The following is a 22,348-nucleotide window of genomic DNA, read 5'->3' on the forward strand; positions in this document are numbered from 1 at the left end:
AAATATTCATTGCAGAATAATTTAAAAAGTCTGATAAGCAAAAGGAAAAGAAACATTTTGAGAAATGTCTCCATTGGTAATATATGTCACCAAAGACTAAGAGATCACTCTCTTTTTTTTTTTCAGTCTTCAAAGACTTTCAAGTACTGCTATCCACAGCCTGCTGCACGGGTGTCAGAGCCCAGAGGTAGAAGAAAATTTGCCGTGGGAAGTATTGGAAGAGGAAGAGGAGGAGGAGGAGGACTCAAATGAGGGACAGACACCTTCCCTTAACATTGTCATTACTGCAATGGTTAACTGACATTATTTCCAACCTAACAGCCATGTGACTTGTATACATACTTAATTTGGGGGGACTCATTTTCCTTACTTATCTGTTTTATTTAAACACACACACACACACATACACACACATTTAGGTGGAATACTGACATAAGATATCCCAAGTTTCTCTAGCACTCTTTATTTTTCCTACTAGAGGCCCAATGCATGAAATTTGTGCAAGGGGCTCGGCCCTTGCAGCCGCGGATGCTCCACGGTCCTGCCCACTGGTCTTTCAGGAAGGTTGTTCCACTGTCCAGCCTAATTAGCATATTAGCTCTTTATTATATAGTATTACCCATTCACACCAAGCTACCATCATTTCTGTCTAGGGTAGTGAAATGAGTCTCTTTGCTATCTTGCTCCTTGACCCTCTACAATTCATTCTCAACATATCAGCCAGAGTGTGCCCTTAAAAACATAAATTATGTCATCGCCTGCTTAAAGTCTTTCAATCATTTCCCTTTGTAGTTATTATAAAATGTCTACTCTTTTCCATGATCTTTGCATTTCTGTAGGATCTGGCGCCTCTGTCCTCATTTGCCACCATTCTCTCCTATGTCTCAATGTGTCAAACATCCCGGCCTTACTCCTAGTCCTAAAATATGCCAAGCTTGTCCTCATCCGTATTTGTTTTTCCCTCACCTGAGAACATCCAGCTTCAGATCTTTTTCTTGGCTGGTAATTTTCAAGTCTCATTTCAAATGTCACCACATTACAGAGGTATTTCCTGGCCATGCTTTCCAAGGTAACTACTTGCTTTTATTTTTACTGTATTTCCAGTGTTTATCTCTCTGAGATTGAGGTTTCTTTCTTTCTTTTTTTTTTAAACTTTATTATCATTTTGGCCACCATATTCAAGACTGTAAGCTCCATGAGAAAAGCTCCAATGCCCAGAATAGTAGGCACTCAATACACTTCCTATATAATAAAACCTGAATATGCAAATCGACCGAACGGCAGAACGACCAGTGGAACAACCGGTCACTATGACATGCACTGACCACCAGTGGGCAGATGCCCAGTGGAAGTGATCGGGGGGGCAGGGCTGGCCAGCAGGCGATGCCAGGCCACCAGCCATGGTGGGTGCCAGCAGGGGCTCCCTGATAACCCCGCCTGCCCATTACCCCACAGACTGGCCCTGATTGCCGGCCAGGCCTAGGACCCTAACCTATATATTGGGAACAGTCTCTTAGATTTAAAAATTAAAACATGGCAAGGCTACTCTACAGTGAAAAAACAGGATGATGCAGCAATGACATGCATGGATGCTGGCTTGCACATTTTGTGGTCAGCCCTGATTCTGACACTTATAACTGTGTGACAAAGCCAATTACTTAACTTCTCTCTGCTTCAGTTTTTCCACCCATAAGATGGGGAAAATGGTACTACTGACTTAGAAGGATCATATTTTATACTACTTTTTATTATCAGTGCAAAATAATGTAGCTGCCCATACAACAAGATGCCATTCACTAGTATGAAAAGTATGGTCACTGGTGTATGCAGCATCCCAGATTACGAGAGGGAGGTCCGACTGCCGGTGGGCCTAAACTGAGGGTGCAGGCCGGGCTGAGGGACCCCCCTGCCCCTGTGCACGAATTTTGTGCACCGGGCCTCTAGTATGCTGTATAAAACCTGATTGTAGTTTCACATTCAATAGCATGATTATTAAATGTTTGCCTTCTCCCCAGCTTCTAAGCACTTTTATCTCCATTGTATAACTTGTCACTTAATAACACTAATGCATGTTAAATGAATAAATTATGATTATTGTATCCTCAAACTAACTATGTACTTATAGCCTGCTTATATAATCTAATCAGTTTGCCTGACTGAGTTGATATTTTACTTAAACTCTTCATTTTGTCATTTTCCTATCTATATTATCTATTAATATGAAGATTTTCTATATGTTGATTATATGTCAAAATGTCTTCAGATACAAGTCATGGAGTCATACAATGACCAATTATCAAAAACTTAAGCAAATGAGACATTTAATTAAATAACTGGAGTAAATGGTTTTATATTGACACAGAAGCTCAACACTTTCAGCAGAGAGCCAGGCTCAATTGATCTTCCTACGTGGCCATCCTCAGCATTGTTTGTCACCTTAGGCTTCTTGTCTCATGACTGAAAGATTCCTCTCACAGCTCTAAGTGCTCTGTCCTTCCAAAACTATATTCAAGGAAATATAGAAAAGAAAAGGCCAGTACTAGAAAGTTCTCCATTCAAGTCTACGTCTGGTAGACCTCAACCAGAAGTTTTTCCAGAAGTCACCAATCACACTTCCCTTTACATTTAAAGTTTAAAATTTAAGTGGCAAAGAGAATGATATAAGTATAATTGGTGTATAGAAGTCCTGATTTATTTCTTGGACATGAGTTCATTATACATGTCTAAATTGAATACTCTTATGAGCAAGGAGGAGATGAGAAGTTGGGTCAGCAACTAACATGGTCTGCCACAAACAGCATAAGTACCCAATAACTGTTTTCAATTTATTTGCGATTGCTGTGAATCTCTTTACTTTTAGGTTAAAAGGACTGGATGTATTTTGGATAACTGTAGGCATTAAACTATTATGTATTATGTGATTTTGTGAACTATTTGTCTTGGATCTTATCAATGCTCTAGGTACCCTTTTGTGCTCAAAGCATTTGGTAGAATGTTTTCAGAGACTTTAAAACAGTTTCCCTCTGTGAAAACCATGACTCTGTTACAAGTGCTTCAGTGTTTGTTACATTGGCTGCGTTCTATTGCAATTTCTCATCTCTTTCATCCTTCATTAAGGATTATTTTAGACTCACTCATTGTTGGGTTGTGATTAACAATGGTATCAGAGAAGAAATAAGTGTGACTTAAGTGAAAACAATGTTTTCACAGTTTTAATCATTTTTTTTCTAACTTTTTTTTGGTTTAATTATCAGCAATTAATTAAGCTGCCACTAAGTAGTAGTTTATTCTAGGTGCTGGAAAGCTTTTAAAATGTAAAAGATAAATCTTACGCTCTCCAAAATTTTGCACAAATCTAAAGGGATTCACGACTTTTAGAAGAAAAAATAAACAACTACTGGTAAGTCACAAACCAGGCCTTCAGTGCTGAACAGCAAGAGGTTTTCAGTGGTTTCTTGTCTTCAATAATGCTCTTCCAGGTATAGGTCTCAAGGTGCTTGTTTTAAAACACATGAGAGAAAGATACAGGGCTTACGCCTACCTCCAAAGGGTTTGTTTTTGTACATGCTTTGCACAAATGAGACATGGTTGTGTTCCCAAAGCATGGCTTGCCTTTTCCTTAATTACTTTCTTTAAAAACTATTTATTTATTTACTTATTTATTTATTTTAAAGTTATAGTTGGTGTACAATAATATATTAGTTTCAGGTATACAACCCCACGATTAGACATTGGTATGACTGATGAAGTGATCACCTCCGTAAATCTAGTACCTATGTGACACCATATACTAGTATTGTTATGACAATATTATTGACTATAGTCCATAAGCTGTACTCTACATCCCCATGACTATTCTGTAAGTACCAATTTGTACTTCTATACCTCTTCACCTTTTTTACCTATCCCCTCAATCACTCTTCCAGCAACTGTCAAAATGTTTTCTATATTTATGAGTCTGTTTCTGTTTTGCTTGTTTGTTTATTTTGTTTAAGATTCCACAAATAAGTGAAATCACCTGGCATTTCTCTAATTTATTTAACTCAGCATAATACTCTCTAGGTCCATCTGTATTGTTGCAGGTAACAAGATTTCATTCTTTTTTTGTGGCTGAGTCATATTCCAGTGTATATATGTGCACCACTTGTTTATTCATTCATCTTTATTCATCTATATAGATATGGACACTTAGGTGCTTCCACATTTTGGCTATTGTAAATCATGCTGCAATAAACATATGGATGCATATGTCTTTTCAATTTACTGTTTTGGATTTCTTTGGATAAATACCTAGGAGTAGAGTTGCTGGGTCCTTCTTTGCCCCTTGTTACAGCCTGTTTTGAAGTCTATTTTGTCTGGTATAAGTATTGCTACCCCAAGTTTTTTGTTTTGCTTTGTTTCTATTTTCATGAAATATCTTTTTCCATCCCTTTATTTTTAGTCTATGTGTGTCTTGATCTGAGTGAGTATTTTGTAGACAGCATATACAAAGGTTTTGTTTTGTTATCCATTCAATCATCATATGCCTTTTGATTGGAGCATTTATTCCACTTGCATTTAAAGTAATTGTTGACAAGTAGGTATTTATTGTCATTTTATTATCTATACCTTTTTCTCTTTCTTCTCCTTCGTCTTCTTCAAGAATACTCTTTAAGTCCTAGCCGGTTTGGCTCAGTGGATAGAGCATTGGCCTATGGATTGAAGGGTCCCAGGTTCAATTTCGGTCAAGGGCACATGCCCAGGTTGTGGGCTCCATCCCCAGTAGGGGGCGAGCAAGAGGCAACTGATCAATGATTCTCTCTCTTCATTGATGTTTCTATCTCTCCCTCTCCTTTCCTCTCTGAAATCAATAAAAAAATGTTAAAAAAAGCATACTCTTTAATATTTCATGTAATACTGGTTTGGTGGTGATGAACTCTTTTAGCTTTTTCTTGTTTGAGAAGCTCTTTATCTGTCCTTCAATCCTAAATGATAACTTTTCTGGGTAGAGTAATATTGACTGTAGGTCCTTGCTTTTTTTTTTTTTTTTTTATTAATTCTCACCCAAGGATATTTTTCCCATTTCTTTTTAGAGGGTGGAAGGGAGGAAGGGAGGGAGGGAGAGAGAAAAACATTGATGTAAGAGAGACATATTGATTGGTTGCTTCCTGCATGCCCCCCGACTAGGGCTAGGGATTGAATCTGTAACCTTGGTATATGCCCTTAATTGGAACTGAACTCATGACAAACTCTGTTTGTTTGCTGGTGCTCTAACCATTGAGAAAACTGATCAGGGAAGGCTCTTGCTTTTCATAGCTTTGAATTTTTTGTGCCAACCCTTTCTGGTCTGCAAAGTTTCTGTTGATAAATCAGCTGATAGCCTTATGGGGGATCCCTCCTATGTAACTAACTGCTTTTCTCCTGCTGCTTTTAAGATTCTCCACGCTGTCATATACAGAGTTTACTTCTTGAACAGTAATTGAAGATGACTCTTGCTTTGCATTTAACACATGTTTTCTCTGGTTTAGTATAAAGCTTTGTTGCTCTTTCATCTCTACTGTTATGAATTTGTTATCTGGCATGTGGGGTCAAAGTGTGGAGACATTAATTTCTGAGAATATAGCTTATATATTAGATCATAAAAATTTCCTTTAAAAAAGTTTATATTGCCCTAACCAGTTTGGCTCAGTGGATAGAGCATCGGCCTACGGACTGAAGGGTGCCAGGTTCAATTCCGGTCAGGGGCATGTACCTTGGTTGCAGGCACATACCCATTGGGAGGTGTGCAGGAGGCAGCTGATTGATGTTTCTCTCCCATCAATATTTCTAACTATCACTCTCCCTTCCTCTCTGTAAAAAATCAATAAAATATATTTTTTAAAAAAGTTTATATTGACAAAGGTAAATAAAAACTGTCAGGTTTTCTTCTCATGAATTAATCTACTTACTGGTTCAAGGTTACTTTTTTCCTTTGAAATTAGGAAACTTAATATTGGCACATCAATTTCTTCTTCTTCAGCTAATTATAATGGTCTATACCAGTGGTCGGCAAACTCATTAGTCAACAGAGCCAAATATCAACAGTACAACGATTGAAATTTCTTTTGAGAGCCAAATTTTTTAAACTTAAACTATATAGGTAGGTACATTGTTATTAACTTAATTAGGGTACTTCTAAGGCTTAGGAAGAGCCACACTCAAGGGGCCAAAGAGCCGCATGTGGCTCACGAGCCACAGTTTGCCAACCACGGGATGCATTTGACTCATTTTCATTGATAACTATCATAGTCTCTGTCAAGTGAGAACTGTTTTTTTTTTTTAATTTGTTTTTGGTGAGGAATAATTTTGTTATATTTCCCAAACAGCACAGTCCCTTTCTTAGTGATGAATATGGCTCATCTGACCAGGATTTTATTTTATTTTTTTCATTTTTCCAATGTTTACCACCTTTGTATTGAAAAAAGTTATTTAAATCTTCATATTACAGCATTCTGATAACATTGCTATTTTTCTCACTTTTTTTCATTATAATCAGGCTACTGAATTGAATTTACATTTGCCTAAGAATAAACTGTCATTTCCTTTACTTTTTGAGTGAATTCTCTTTGTCCTATGATATGTAGATTTTTGTGGGCTAGTAGGTTTCATTATTCTCTATTTAAGGGTCTGCCTTTTTGTCCAAAGCTGTCATACTTCTTCTATTTTTATCTTGGCTACATCTTAAGAAACAATTGAAGTAAGTTATTCTTCAGGTTGAGGCTGATTTACCTAAGGTAGACTTGTAAGATGCATTTGATGAAATGTTATATGTTAGCACAATGTCACCTGTACCATCAATGACCCAATGGACAGATAATCCTGTAACAGGAGTTTGAAGAATAAGAAGTTATTTTTTAAATTTCAAGAAATCAGAAACATTTTTTAGTACAAGTCCTTTTATTCAGTGAATCCATTAGTGCCTGGTTTTTAAATGAAAGAATTCAAATTTTTTCTTAATGTATAACCTTTTACAGGTAATACTTTTATTTAAATGAGACAAAAATGAGTGAAAATTCCGAGTATGTTTAACTAGCAGGTTAAATGTGATCTCTAGGCAAATCTCAATTATGTTAAAGTAGTTAAAGACAGAACGGTGAATGATCTAAAATAATTTTTATTTCACTTTTATTAAAAATATTTATTTTTCAACATCTTTTTTTAATTAAATCTTTATTGTTCAGATTATTACATTTGTTCCTCTTTTTTCCGCCCATAACTCCCCTCCTCCCAGTTCCCGCCCCACCCTCCGCCCTCACTCCCCACCCTCCGCCCTCACTCCCCACCCACTGTCCTCATCCATAGGTGCACAATTTTTGTCCAGTCTCTTCCCGCATCCCCCACACCCCTTTCCCCCCCAAGAATAGTCAGTCCATTCCCTTTCTATGTCCCTGATTCTATTATAATCACCAGATTATTTATTCACTTGATTCTTAGATTCACTTGTAGATAGATGCATGTTTGCTGTTCATAATTTGTATCTTTACCTTTTTCTTCTTTTTCCTCTTCTTAAAGGATACCTTTCAGCATTTCATATAATACTGGTTTGGTGGTGATGAACTCCTTTAGCTTTTCCTTATCTGTGAAGCTCTTTATCTGACCTTCAGTTCTGAATGATAGCTTTGCTGGATAAAGTAATCTTGGTTGTAGGTTCTTGGCATTCATCACTTTGAATATTTCTTGCCACTCCCTTCTGGCCTGCAAAGTTTCTGTTGAGAAATCAGCTGAGAGTCGCATGGGTACTCCCTTGTAGGTAACTGAGTTTCTTTCCCTCGCTGCTTTTAAGATTCTCTCTTTGTCTTTTGCTCTTGGCCTTTTAATTATGATGTGTCTTGGTGTGGTCCTCTTTGGATTCCTTTTGTTTGGGATTCTCTGCGTTTCCTGAACTTGTAAGTCTATTTCTTTCACCAGGTGGGGGAAGTTTTCTGTCATTATTTCTTCAAATAGGTTTTCAATATCTTGCTCTCTCTCATCTTCTGGCACCCCTATAATTCTGATGTTGGTACGCTTGAAGCTGTCCCAGAGGCTCCTTACACTATCTTCGTATTTTCGGATTCTTTTTTCATTTTGCTTTTCCGGTTGGGTGTTTTTTTCTTCTTCGCATTTCAAATCTTTGCCTTGATTCTTGCGCTCCTCTGGTCTGCTGTTGGGAGTCTGTATAGTATTCGTTGTTTCAGTCCGTGTATGCTTAATTTCTAGTTGGTTCTTTATCATAACATTGAGGGTCTCATTAGATTTCTTGAAGATCTCACTACATTTATCGGCGGCTTCTAGACAGTTCTTAAGAGACCTTAAAAGTGTGGTTCTGAACTCAATATCCTCCATTGACAGTTTTGTCTTGTTTCTTTGTCTCCGCATTTTTTATGCTTTCTTGGTGCACCCCTTAGTGGTCTTTGTGTGCAGTCTTGTTGTAGTTAAGCCTTGATTGTTGTTGGCAATACTGGGGGTGATTTGACCTCCAGGCTAACTGGCTATGAGAGTCCGCTGTGTCTGCAGTGGGAGAGCTTCTGTGCTGGATCTCTAGGGTGGTGCTAATCTAGTGTTTGCCTAAGGCTATCCGGCAAATGGCTCTGTGCAGGGCTTGGGCGGGGCGGGTCGCACAGGATCAACAGGGTGGGCGGAGAGAGCAGTTATGGCTGCTCTCAGTTCCATTCCTAGGGGCTCTGCCTCACAGAGTCCTAGCCACCGCTGCAAACCTCGGAGAGAAAGCTGCCTTCGAGTTCCAACTGAAGCCAGACAGTCCCGCTTCTCCCGTTTGAGTCTGGGTCCCTAGAGACTCGCCCGGATCTGGAGCTCAGAGTCTGAAACTCCCTCCCGATTGAAAACAACAACCGCGCCCTCCGCCTCCAGCCTGCTCCGCATGCACTCCGCACCTTAGTATTTCACTTCAGCACTGCGCCTCCTCTGAGTCTGGGTATGATATTCTCTTTCCTCCTAGTTGTAGAATTTCCACTCAGCCAGCCTTCCTGTGGTTCTGGATGATGTCCGTTCCGTCTTTTAGTTGTTTTTTGAAGTGGTTGTTCGAGGCAGCAATCTCCGGCATTAACCTATGCCGCCATCTTGGTTTCCCATCGAGGTTTTTTTTTTCTATTTTTCAACATCTTACGATTTAAAAATTCACGTCAAAAGTCAGGCCAATTTATAAACACTTGAAGTAGGTAAAGGAAGAAGGTTGCTCAGATCTTTCTCCAACTTTAAAATGTACATGTAAATATATCCCCCTCCTATTGCTACATTATTTTCTATGAGAGCCCTGGTGCATGAAATTTGTGCACAGGAAGGGTCCCTAGGCTTGGCCGGTGATCAGGGCCAATCAGGTTCCCTGCCTCCCGGCCTCCCCACCTCCTCCTTCCTTCACTCCCTAAGCGCCCCATTGCCTGCCATGGTCTGTGCTGCCCCCTGGTGGTCAGCACACATTATAGCAAGCGATTGAACTCCAGGTCTCCTGGTTGAACTCCCGATGGGACAATTTGCATATTAGTCTTTTATTATATAGGATAATTATCTACATGTTGACTATAGACTATGCCTTCTTCGATGACGGGAGATTTAACTTTTCTCATATTTTATGTAGAATAGAGGAAGTTTAAGAGTTGGAGTTTGGAAGAGGTCTTATGAATGCAAAGTAAATAGACTGACAAGTTAACAGAACTGTGATTATGCACATTATATGTTACCAAAATGAAGTTCTGAATTTCAAAGTACTTGTATGGAATTGCTGTTGTCAAATTAAAAAACAAAATTCACCTTGGGTAACACAAAACGAACACAACTGAAAGTTAGAATCAAATCTTAACTTCTAGCAGATATGTTGATAAACTGATTCTCCCATTTTGTTTTGATCTTTAAAATATAAGAAAAGGAATTATTCTAATTTTTAAAAATTTAAATAGCAGCTGGCATTGTATTTTAAATAAAACTTAAATAGAGAAGTGTGAGCCATAACACATCTTTCAATGTATATTTTAGGTAAGTAAAGACCTCATTTTCCTACTTGTGAGCTAAGAAGCTTTACATTTCAAACTATGTTTAAGTCTGGTTACTTAGTGGCATTCTAATGAGAGGGTCCCTGCTCTGCAACAGGATAGAAAGCAGCTGCCCATGGAAAAGTGTGACAAATTCAGAAAAGGAAGAGATTTCTTAGCATTGAAATTATAACCAGATAGGAAACCATATAATCAGAGGAGAACAATACAAACTCAGCAAATTTCATGCAGATTAAATTAGCCACGTATTGCTTATTGTATATGTATCATTGGCTGTGGTTCACAATCATTCACTAATTTCCCCTTGCTAAGTGACTGGTATGCTTTTGTAGAATTGGCATGTAAAAGCAAGGCCTACTCCTCAGCTAGATCCTATTTTTGCGAAATTTTTTCTATATTTAGCCCACAGTGCACATTTCTTTGTTTTCATGTAATTACCAGTTCTTAAGGTCCCTTTGCAAAGGCTCAATGTATTTTAGTACAGGGTTTACCAGGAAAATCTGCGACTACTGCTGTAGCCATCATGCTGCTTTGGTGTTCACACATCTATTGGTTTTACTATGTTTATCTGTATTTGGTTACTCTTGGTCCTCTCTCTGTATAGGCATTTTTCCACTCTCAATAATCCCTTTATGACAAATTTTCATAGACACAGACAACAGTATGGCATTTACCAGAGAGAAGAGGGAAGGGGATGGTAAAGAATAAAGGGGATCAGTGTATGGTGATGAAAGAAGATCTGACTTTGGGTGGTGGGCACACAATGAAATATACAGATGATGTATCATAGAATTGTACACTTGAAACCCATCTTATTAACCAATGTCACCCCCAAAAATGTAATTAAAAATAACTCTTCCAAAAAAAAGAAATTCCCCCCCCCTTTTTTTGTTGTTGTTATTGACCCTCCAAGAAATAGGGCCTTAAAGCATGTCTCACACCTAAAGCAGTATATGCAAAACACTCTTAAGTTGTAGGAAGAAATTCTACTCATGTGTACTCATAATTCTCATCCTTTTATTTACTTTAGTGTATTTTATAATGTAAATAATAAATTCATGTTTATTACATGTATGTCTTCTAAGTAGGGTGCGAATGGACTTATATCAGCAGAGTTTGGCAGAGTAATCTGTCTTGTCACATCTCTTTCAGCCTCTGTTTATCTGCCACGTGCTGACTGACCAGTTCAGTATAATAAACAGTACTGGAATCACACTGGTCACTCATCTTTCCAGACTGTCTTTTATTTATTTTTATTTTTTTTAAGTTTAGAAGATGTTTATTAAAGCTGGGGATGTAAAGGAAGAAAGGGCTGGGAGCCCAAGCTGGTTTGGCTCAGTGGATAGAGTGTTGGCTTGCGGACTGAATGGTCCTGGGATCAATTCTGGTCAAGGGCACATGCCCAGGTTGCAGGCTTAATCCCCAGTAGGGGGGTGTGCAGGAGGCAGCCAATCAATGTTTCTCACCATTGATGTTTCTATCTCTCTCTTCCTCTCTAAAATCAATAAAAATATATTTTAAAGAAAAAAAAAAAGAAAGAAAGGGCTGGGAAATGAGCCTAGGCTGGTCTGCTTTGGCTCATCAAGAAGTCAGAGAAATAGGGCCTTGGGGACAGGTTCAGGAGGTTTGCCCAGGGTGAACTGCAGCTATCCATTGCTGTCCTGGTTGCAAGCCTCATGGAATCCTGTAGAGTTTAGGAGATGCATACCTGTGGGGAAAGAAGCGGGAGGAGGGGGTGGCACCTGCAAGCTCCTGGGAGGGAGAGACCACTTTCAGCCTGTCTTTTAACCAGTTCTTACTGCTCTTTGCTGTGATAAGTGGCTCTCTAAATTGGTAAAGTCATCTTAATGGAAAATGTCCATGTTGCATACTGTTCTAAGAATTACTAGTACTTTCTTAAAGAAGATTTAAAAATTTTTTTTCCATGTCTTCCTGATTTAAAAACCCTCCACTTTCCTCCCTTACCTCCTAACCATTCTTAACACAGATTATAAAACCATTTACAAATAATGAGGAAATAGCAATTACACTTACACAGCAAGAGAAAAAATCAAAATAATTTTGGGTAACAGATATGTTCTAAGAAACGTAACTGAAAAATGAAGTCATACTTTAAAAAATATATCAATGAACCTTGCTATAAATATTTTTATAAAACAAAGAATCATTTTCAAATAAATGATCATTCTTTTTTTGCATTTTATTATTCAGGATTTGCTTGAATTGAGATATATCATCACTAGGCAGTTTTCTAACCATTTCATTTTATTTTTTAACAGGAAATAAAAGTATCTGGAGCCTAAGTATATTTATATAAAGTCCTGAAAATTTTACCAAAAATTTCAGCAGAATGCCAATGCTCAATCTGGCATTAACTTGAGACAGACAGAGTACCTATGACTTAAGCCCATATAGCCTTTCTGAGTCATAGCAGCAATGCCTCAACTGGTCTCCTGGTTACCAGTCCTCCTGTCCTTCATCCCCTCCCCTTCTCACTCTTCCCCTTCCTTTTTCATATTGTTGTCAATAACATCTTCTAAGACATGCATGCATTTTGTTATTCTCCTATTTAAATCAATCAATGTCTATCTCTTGCTATAGAAAAACCTCCATATTTCTTTAAGTACCACCCAACCACCTTCACAACCTGACCCCTCCACTGTTCCTCACCCTCATTCCAAGCTGTCTACAGTTTCATCAACGTGGCCATTTACTTCCCCAAATTTGCATATCTTTTTATCTTTCTGTTTCCTCTCTCTGGACCTCTCCCCCAATTCTCTGCCTAATGAAATCTTTTAATATATGGTTCAAATTTTATCTTTTTTTGTGACGCCTTCTCCAGACCTCTGCTTTTTTTGTACTTCCATATTTCTTTTTCAGACCTTTATGACATACTTAACGCAAGGAAGCATCAGTCTTTCTTCCCTGTCAAAGGGTAAGCTCATGAAGGCAAGAGCTCTGCCATTGTAAGTAGTGAATGTCCATGTTCATTAAACTTCGAGTAATCAGTGTATGATATTTTGTACCCCAGGACCCCCTGAACAGTTAGGTGTTTCTGAGATTTAAAAAAAAAATGTGCTTGATTACATTATTTGCTGTTCAATTGATACCTGTTAAATCCAGGGACATTTCTTAATTGAGGCATCATCTATAGCTTTTAAGAAGCATTCTTTAGAGTGTTAATATACTGGTTACTTAATTTGATGTTTCATTCTGTAGTCAAATTAAAGTTAAGATTGTACAGGTCTAGGCTTCTAGGCCCCTGCAATCATATCAGACAGAGAACATGCCTAGAATATATATATCAAATCTGACGATACAAGACATACACATACTTCAAGATGTGGGTTACCCTGCCAATTTTATTAGTATCCTATATTTAGTTATGAGCTTCTTCTCTTAAAAATCAGTTGAAATATTAATAAGGGATTTTAAGTATATCTATATAAGCATACAGTCAAAGAATCTAGTATTATTTCCTATTTATTTTTTATTTCCTATTTTATTTTATTACTTTTAGAGATAGTATTTGTTGCAATTTTGAAAATATTATGTTTTATAGTAATTATATAACTTTAAACACTATTCTCTAATGTTGGAAATAATATGCATAAGAGAAAAATCTTGTATGAATTGTTCTATAACTTGAAAAGTTGCTTCAAGTTATACAGTTATAAACATAAAAGAAATAAAGTTCTTGGAAAAAAAGAATTATGACATTCCCAATTAGAAAATGGAGTTGAAAAGACTGTTTTTTTCTAAAATAAATAATTTATTTTCAATTGATAGACTTATTTTTATGAAGTTGGTTTTTTTTGGTCAAATTAAAAGATCAATAGATACTGCTCCCTTACACATCAGACTCTGAGAGATTAATCTATTTCCCTTAGAACTGTATTTCTTTGTTGGAGAAATTAATGGAAATATCACTGATAAATTAATACAGACCATTTCTACAAAGCAAACATAGTAAGGGCATAACCTCTTTCATTCATTATATTAAACTTGCATCCAATCTGAGGTAATTTTTTACAGTGAAATTTAAAAAAATCTCATAGAAAATGAAATAAAAGGGAACTAAATAATGGATTTGTGTCTTTTAGAATAAAGTGTAAGATTAGAAAAAGAGAAGAGAATAAAACATCTTGAATAATTTTACTGACTTATTTCTCGTTGAAGCTATCAAATGAGCCAATGGTAGGGGTTTTGTTTAAAAAGTAACAGAACAGAGTATAATTCTATAAATTGTTAGCTTTAAGATAACGGAAGAGAGATTTTGAGACAACTCTTAAAACAATCACTGCAATGATCAGTGGAATGAAATGGTTTTGAGGTGATCAGAAATGCTTGAACAATATATTCTTGAGTTAAGTTACGATAATATAATTGACATATAACACCTTGGCTCTAAAGTTTTAGTCTTTTATTCGTGTTCACATTTTCCCCAAGAATTGTTCAAGGAAAGGTTGAGAGTGCACTTTTATATCTCCAGAGAAACCTCTCTTGTTCATTTTTAAGTATGATCAGATCATTCCAAAGCATTTGCTGTGAGGAAAAAAAACAGTCATTTCATAACCATTGCCTCGTCATTACCACTGACCTAATTGGTTGCACCCTTCTTCAACGCACAGAACTCCATTGAAAGGAGATAATTTATGAAGCATCAAAAATATCTCAGGCAAAGGCAGATTTGTGTGAAGGCACGGACCTCAGGAATGTTAAAATAAAGTCCCAGTACAATGGAAGAAATAAAAGTGAAATATAAGAAGGCTCTGTTTTAAATCAGGTAAAGAAAAGATGTTTCAACTAAATAATGATGTTAAATTGGGAAAATGACAGACAGGAGCAGAAAATTAGAGAAAAAAAACAAAAGCAGAATGACTCTAATGACATTAAAAGCAATAAAAGCAAACGAACTATAGTAGAAAAGCACATGTACACTTACCGTTGTTGTATAGGCAGCTTCTGGGTCATCTTCCAGCACCCGGGAGAGACCAAAATCAGAGACTTTGCACACTAAGTTGCTGTTGACCAAAATATTCCTAGCGGCTAGGTCCCGATGAACATAACCCATATCAGAGAGATACTTCATTCCTGATGCAATGCCTCGGAGCATACCCACCAGCTGGATGACTGTGAAGTGGCCATCATGTTTCTGAAAGAGAATCACAATGGTTGACATTGAGTTAATAGTGTGTGTGTGTGTGTGTGTGTGTGTGTGTGTATTAAATAGAATCTTTGCACTTATTTTTATTATTATTTTTTAGTTAAAAAAGAGCTCGATATATTGAATAAAGCTTGGTATTACCAAAATCCAAGTACAAACACCAACCACAGGCCCACACGACAGAGTTCCATTTGCAAAACGTCCCCGGGAGGCCCCGGCCAAGCCCCCACCCGGCCTGCGGCCCAGGGGGCAGGGAGGCCAGCGTGGGGTGGCGGAGGGGGAGGGGAGGACGGTGAAGACTAAAATCAGTCCGTGTAAAAGCTCAAAAAGCGCTAGCGTGGTACTGTCACAGCCATACAGGCACAAATGCACCCGGCTGAGGCTGCCCGACGGGCTACGCGCCAAGACCCGACCCAGCCGGCCCAGCGGCGCCATCGCTCGCACCCGGCTCGCTCGCCCTCACTCCTCCTGCTCACTCACTCTCTATAAAACACGGAAGGGGGTGTGTTTGGAGCTAGTAACCTGTGGAGGGCCCCTGCCAGGGAAGGCGCCATGGGCTTTCTTTTAAGTTCATGTTGACTGAACCCCAGATGTAGGCACAGCCTTGTCTTGGGGGCACATCTAACCAAGAGGTGAGAATGCCTCAGTTCCACTCTTCAAAGCCCAGGTGCCCCTGGAGAGGGTTTTTGAGATGTAGATCTGGCCACGCACCAGAAATGAATAGGACTCCCCTCCCTCCGACTGGCCCCGCCCTGTGGGAGGGGCCCTGAGGTGGAGCCATGCCTACTGCCACGCCCACCAGCCCAAGACCAGAACTGATGTAACTTCCTGGTATTTGGGTATAAATTAACTCTCAGCAAGGCGGGAGTAGAAGGATCATACCTCAACATAATAAAAGCCATATATGACAGGCCCACAGCCAACATCATACTCAATGGACAAAAACTAACACCATTTCCCCTAAGAACAGGAACAAGACAGGGATGCCCCCTCTCACCACTCCTGTTCAACATAGTACTGGAAGTGTTAGCCATTGCAATTCGGCAAGAAGAAGAAATAAAAGGCATCCAAATTGGAAAAGAGGAAGTAAAACTGTCCTTATTTGCAGACGACATGATATTATACATACAGAACCCTAGAGACTCCATCAAAAAGCTACTAGACTTAATACATGAATCTGGCAATGTAGCAGGATACAAAATTAACCCCAAGAAATCTGAGGCATTTCTATACACTAATAGTGAACTTTCAGAAAGAGAGATTATAAAAACAATCCCATTCACCATCGCACCCAAAAAATTAAGCTACCTAGGAATAAACTTAACTAAAGAGGTAAAAGACCTCTACTCAGAAAACTACAGGACGTTGAAAAAAGAGATAGAGGAAGACATAAACAGATGGCAGAACATACCATGTTCATGGATTGGTAGAATCAACATCATTAAAATGTCCATACTACCCAAAGCAATCTATAAATTCAACGCACTTCCCATTAAAATACCAACGGCATACTTCACAGATCTAGAACGAACTCTCCAAAAATTCATCTGGAATAAAAAAAGACCCCGAATAGCTGCAGCAATACTGAGAAAGAACAAAGTAGGTGGGATCTCAATACCAGATATCAAGCTGTATTACAAAGCCACTGTTCTCAAAACTGCCTGGTACTGGCACAAGAATAGGCATATAGATCAATGGAATAGAATAGAGAGCCCAGAAATCGGCCCGAACCAATATGCTCAATTAATATTTGACAAAGGAGGCAAGAACATACAATGGAGCCAAGATAGTCTCTTCAATAAATGGTGTTGGGAAAATTGGACAGATATATGCAAGAAAATGAAACTAGATCACCAACTTACACCATACACAAAAATAAACTCAAAATGGATAAAGGACTTAAATGTACGACAGGAAACCATAAAAATTCTAGAAGAATCCAAAGGCAACAAAATCTCAGACATATGCCGAAGCAATTTCTTCACTGATACAGCTCCTAAGGCACTTGAAACTAAAGAGACAATGAACAAATGGGACATCAAAATAAAAATCTTCTGCACAGCAAAGAAACCATCAACAAAACAACGAGAAAACCCACTATGTGGGAAAACATATTTGCCAATGTTATATCTGATAAGGGCCTAATCTCCAAAATTTATAGGGAACTCATACAACTTAACAAAAGGAAGATAAACAATCCAATCAAAAAATGGGCAAAGGATCTAAATAGACACCTTTCAAAAGAGGACATTCAGAAAGCCAAGAGACATATGAAAACATGCTCAAAGTCACTAATCATCCGAGAGATGCAAATCAAAACAACAATGAGGTACCATCTCACACCTGTCAGATTGGCTATCATCAACAAATCAACAAACGACAAGTGCTGGAGAGGATGTGGAGAAAAAGGAACACTCATGCACTGCTGGTGGGAATGCAGACTGGTGCAGCCACTATGGAAGACAGTATGGAGTTTCCTCAAAAAAACTACAAATGGAACTCCCATTTGACCCTGTGATCCCACTTCTAGGAATATATCCCAAGAAACCAGAAACACCAATCAGAAAGGATATATGCACCCATATGTTCATAGCAGCACAATTCACCATAGCTAGAATCTGGAAACAGCCTAAGTGCCCATCAGTAGATGAATGGATTAGAAAACTGTGGTACATCTACACGATGGAATACTATGCTGCTCTAAAAAGGAAGGAACTCTTACCATTTGCAACTTCATGGATGGAACTGGAGAGCATTATGCTAAGTGAAATAAGCCAGTCAATGAAGGAAAAATACCACATGATCTCACTCATTCATAGATAATTGAGACCATTATAAACTTATGAACAATAATAGATACAGAGGCAGAGCAGCCTCAAACAGATTGTCAAACTGCAGCGGGAAGGCGGGGGAAGGGTGGGGGGCAGGAGGTAGGGGGGTAAGAAATCAACCAAAGGACTTGTATGCATGCATATAAGCATAACCAATGGACATAAGACACTGGGGGGTAGGAGAGGCCAGGGGATTGTCAAGGGCGGGGGGGAAAAAGGGACACATATGTAATACCCTTTGTAATACTGTAAGCAATAAAAAAAAATAAAATAAAAAAAAATAGGGATGATTTGAGCAGACCACAGTCTCCTATACAATGATGATTCATTGGTCAGTTAAATGAATAAGCTTATACTATAAATGAAATAAACTTTTTCTTACTCTATCAACTCTATCAACTTATCTCCCTGATAGTTCTCTGATACCATCACCCAACTCAAGTGCAGAGTAAGGAAAAGAGCCCTCTCTTAAAAGAAACATTCTACGGTGAGAGTCCCCATTTAAGCAGGCTCTTCTGTATAATTAATGTGTAAAAGATAACCTAGCAAAGAAAATGTTCAGTGTTATTAGCTCTTTATGTTCCCAATCCATCTTCTTAGACAGTGTACTATTAGATGAAATCTGTCTCTTTTATCATGTGCTCTTCCTACTTCTTTTCTATTAGGAATCTCAAAGCCTTTGAGTAGAATTGAAAGCATAAGTTCTTTTGGCCAAGAAAGGATTACATTAAATTTCAAGAGGTTGTTCTTTTACCTATTAGAAAATGAAGTTGCCTGGTACCTGAGTATTTCACTTCAGCACTGCGCCTCCTCTGAGTCTGGGTATGATATTCTCTTTCCTCTTAGTTGTAGAATTTCCACTCAGCCAGCCTTCCTGTGGTTCTGGATGATGTCCGTTCCGTCTTTTAGGTGTATTTTGATTTGGTTGTTCAAGGCATCAATCTCCGGCATTAACCTATGCCGCCATCTTGGTTCTCTCGAAAGTTCTTGAGAGACCTTAAAAGTGTGGTTCTGAACTCAATAGCCTCCATTGACAATTGTGTCCTGTTTCTATGTCTCCGCATTTTTTATGCTTTCTTGGTGCACCCCGTTGTGGTCTTTGTGCACAGTCTTGTTGTAGTTAAGCCTTGATTTTTGTAGGTAATACTGGGGGGGATTTGACCTCCAGGCCAACTGGCTGTGAGAATCAGCTGTGTCTGCAGTGGGAAAACTTCTGTCCTCTGGGGAGGTGCTAATCTAGTGTTTGCCTAAGGCTATCCGGCAAATGGCTCTGCGAAGGGCTTGGGCGGGGCAGGTCGGGTTGAGCGGGATCAACAGGGCAGGCGGAGCGAGCAGTTATGGCTGCTCTCAGTCCCCTCCCCAGAGGCTCTGCCTTTCAGAGTCCTAGCAACCGCTGCAAACCTCGGAGAAAAAGCTGCCCTCGAGTTCCAACTGATGCTAGACAGTCCCGCTTCTCCCGTTTGAGTCTGGGTCCCTAGAGACTCACCCAGAACTGGAGCTCAGATCCTGAGCCTCCCTCCCGATTAAAAATGACAACCGCGCCCTCAGCCACCAGCCCACTCCGCGCGCACCTCCGCACGTTTGTATTTTCCGCACTGCGCCTCCTCTGAGTCTTGGTATGCTATTCTCTTTCCTTCTAGTTGAAGAATTTCCCCTCAGCCAGCCTTCCTGTGGTTCTGGGTGATGTCTGTTCCATCTTTTAGTTGTATTTTTGAAGTGGTTGTTCGAGGCAGCAAACTCCGGTGTTTACCTATGTCGCCATCTTGGTTTCTCTCTTTTGGGTTGTTTTTAATCAGGTTGTTTTCTTGAGTTTTAAATGTTCTTTGTATATTTTGGATAACTATCTTTTATCAGATGCTTTTGTTTTGCAAATATTTTCTCCCGGTCTGTGTTTTGTCTCTTCATTTTCTTGACATTGCCTTTTGCAGACCAGAAGTTTTAAATTTTAATAAAGTCCAGCTTATTAATCTGTTCTTTCTTAGATTGTGCCTTTGGTGTTTTATCTAAAAAGTCATTGCCATATCCAATATCATCTAGGTTTTCTTTTATGTTATCTTCTAGAAGTTTTATGATTTTTCCTTTTACATTTAGGTCTGTGATCCAGTTTGAATTTATTTTTGTGAAGAATGTAAAGTTCTGTGTCTAGATTCATTTTTTTGTATGTGGATGTCTAATTGTTCCAGTACCATTTGTTAAAAAGTCAAATTTTTGCTCCATGGTATTGCCTTTGTTCCTTTGTCAAAAACCAGTTGATTATGTTTATTATAGGCTCTCTATTCTGTTCCATTGATCTATTTGTCTATTCTTTCACCCGCACCATACTTTCTTAATTACTGTAGCTTTATAATAAATCTTGAAGTCAGGTAGTGTCAGTCCTTCAACTTTGTTTTTTTTCAATACTGTGTTAGCCATTCTGGGTCTTTGCTCCTGTAAACTTTATTTATTTTTATTTTTATTTTTTAAAATATATTTTATTGATTTTTACAGAGAGGAAGGGAGAGGAATAGTGAGTTAGAAACATGGACGAGAGAGAAACATTGATCAGCTGCGTCCTGCACACCCCGTACAGGGGATGTGCCCACAACCAAGGTACATGCCCTTGACCAGAATCAAACCCGGGATCCTTCAGTCTGCAGGCTGATGCTCTATCCACTGAGCCAAACCAGTCAGGGCTGCTTCTATAAACTTTAGAATCAGCTTGTTGGTATCCACAAAACAACTTACTGAGATTTTGATTGGGATTGCTCTAAAATTATAGATAATTTAGTAAGAACTAAATTATATTATTGTATTATTTTTTTTATTATTTTTATTTTTTTTAGAACTGACATTTTAGTAACCGAGTCTCCCTGTCTATAAGCATGGAACATCTCTCAATTTATTCACTTATTTGATTTTACTTATCAGCCCTATAATTTTCCTCATATACATCTTGTACATATATTGTTAGATTTATACCTAAGTATTTCATTTCTGATAGTTTGTTTTTAGTGTATAAAAATGCAATTGATTTTTTTATATTGATTTTTATCCTGCAGCTTTATTTATAACTAAAAGTCTTTTTTTGTTGTGTGGAGTCTTTAGGGTTTTCTATATATAATATCATATTATCTACAAATAGAGACAGTTTTACTGCTTCCTTTCCAATTAGGATGCCTTTTAATTCTTTTTCTTGTCTATTTGCTCTGGGTATGTCTTCCAATACTATGTTGAAAAAAAGGGATGAGAATGGGTATCTTTGCCTTATTCCTAATCTTAGAGGAAGTTTTCAGCTTGTCACAGTTGGGTATAATGTTAGCTTTGGGCTTGTCATATATGGGCTTTATTATATTGAATACATTCCCTCTATACCCATATTATTGAGAGTTAAAAAATCATAAATGGATATTGAATTTTGTCAAATGCTTTTTCTGTATCTATGGAGATGATCATATGATTATTATCCTTCTTTTTGTTAATGTGATGTATCACATTAATTGATTTGTGGATGATGAACCACCCTTGCATCCCTGGAATAACTTTCACTTGATGATGTAGTATGATACTTTTAATGTACTCTTGAATTTGGTTTGCTAATATTTTGTTGAGGGTTTTTGCATCTACCAGTATGTTCATCAGGGATATTGGCATGTAGTTTTCTTTTCTTGTAGCATCCTTGTCTAACTTTGTTATCTGGCTTTGTAAAATAATTGTAAGAGTATTCCCTCCTCTTCTATTTCAGGTAAGTTATTTTAAAATTATTTTAACTACTCTTATTACCAATACTTGAAAATACTTGAATTAATTGCTTTCTTATTAGCAACATAGCAATCATGGTCCTAATAACAATAAGTGGCATCATTATAAAATGAGCTTTTAGTGTTTGAAAATAATATAAACCACTTTCTCTATGTTCTTTCATGGGACTATACAATGTAGTATGTTTATTTCTAATTCATTTGGCCACAATCTTTTCCAAGGTTCATGAGGTCAAAACCATTTTTATAATAGCACTAAGACATGCACTTGCCTTTTTCACTATGTTGACATTTGCACTAATGGTATAAAACTCTGTTAGGCAAAACTGCAGAAGCCTTAACACAAATCAAGGCAGGAGCACAAAACAAACTGTACTATTATTTCCACACACTTCTCTGCCACATGAATGAACAAACAAAAAAGGATAGTATTGTATAAGAAGGTACTTAGTGAAGTAATAAAACCCATTATGTTTGTTAAATGTTGGTTCTTGGTTACACACTCTCAGCATCAACATCTGTGAGGGACAGAAGAAAATAATATTGGGCAACAGGAAAAGTTAAACTGCAGCACATTAACAGCAGCAGCCTTGGTATAGCCCATGGAATGTT

At 38.0% G+C, this 22,348-nt stretch overlaps 1 protein-coding gene across 3 annotated transcripts in view; it reads right to left on the reverse strand.

The window, feature by feature from the left end:
- The window catches only part of EPHA6 (EPH receptor A6), a 934,835-nt gene that overhangs the window by 119,417 nt on the left and 793,070 nt on the right, over window positions 1-22,348 (reverse strand). For all 3 annotated transcript variants that reach the window (XM_081086735.1, XM_081086736.1, XR_013995684.1), the window contains one exon: window positions 14,947-15,156. In XM_081086735.1, coding sequence (XP_080942861.1) covers window positions 14,947-15,156 — 210 coding nt within the window. Of the gene's footprint in view, window positions 1-14,946; window positions 15,157-22,348 lie in introns of those variants that run through there.

Source organism: Myotis nattereri, assembly GCF_964212035.1.
Source record: "Myotis nattereri genome assembly, chromosome: 3".
Classification (NCBI taxonomy): domain Eukaryota; kingdom Metazoa; phylum Chordata; class Mammalia; order Chiroptera; family Vespertilionidae; genus Myotis; species Myotis nattereri.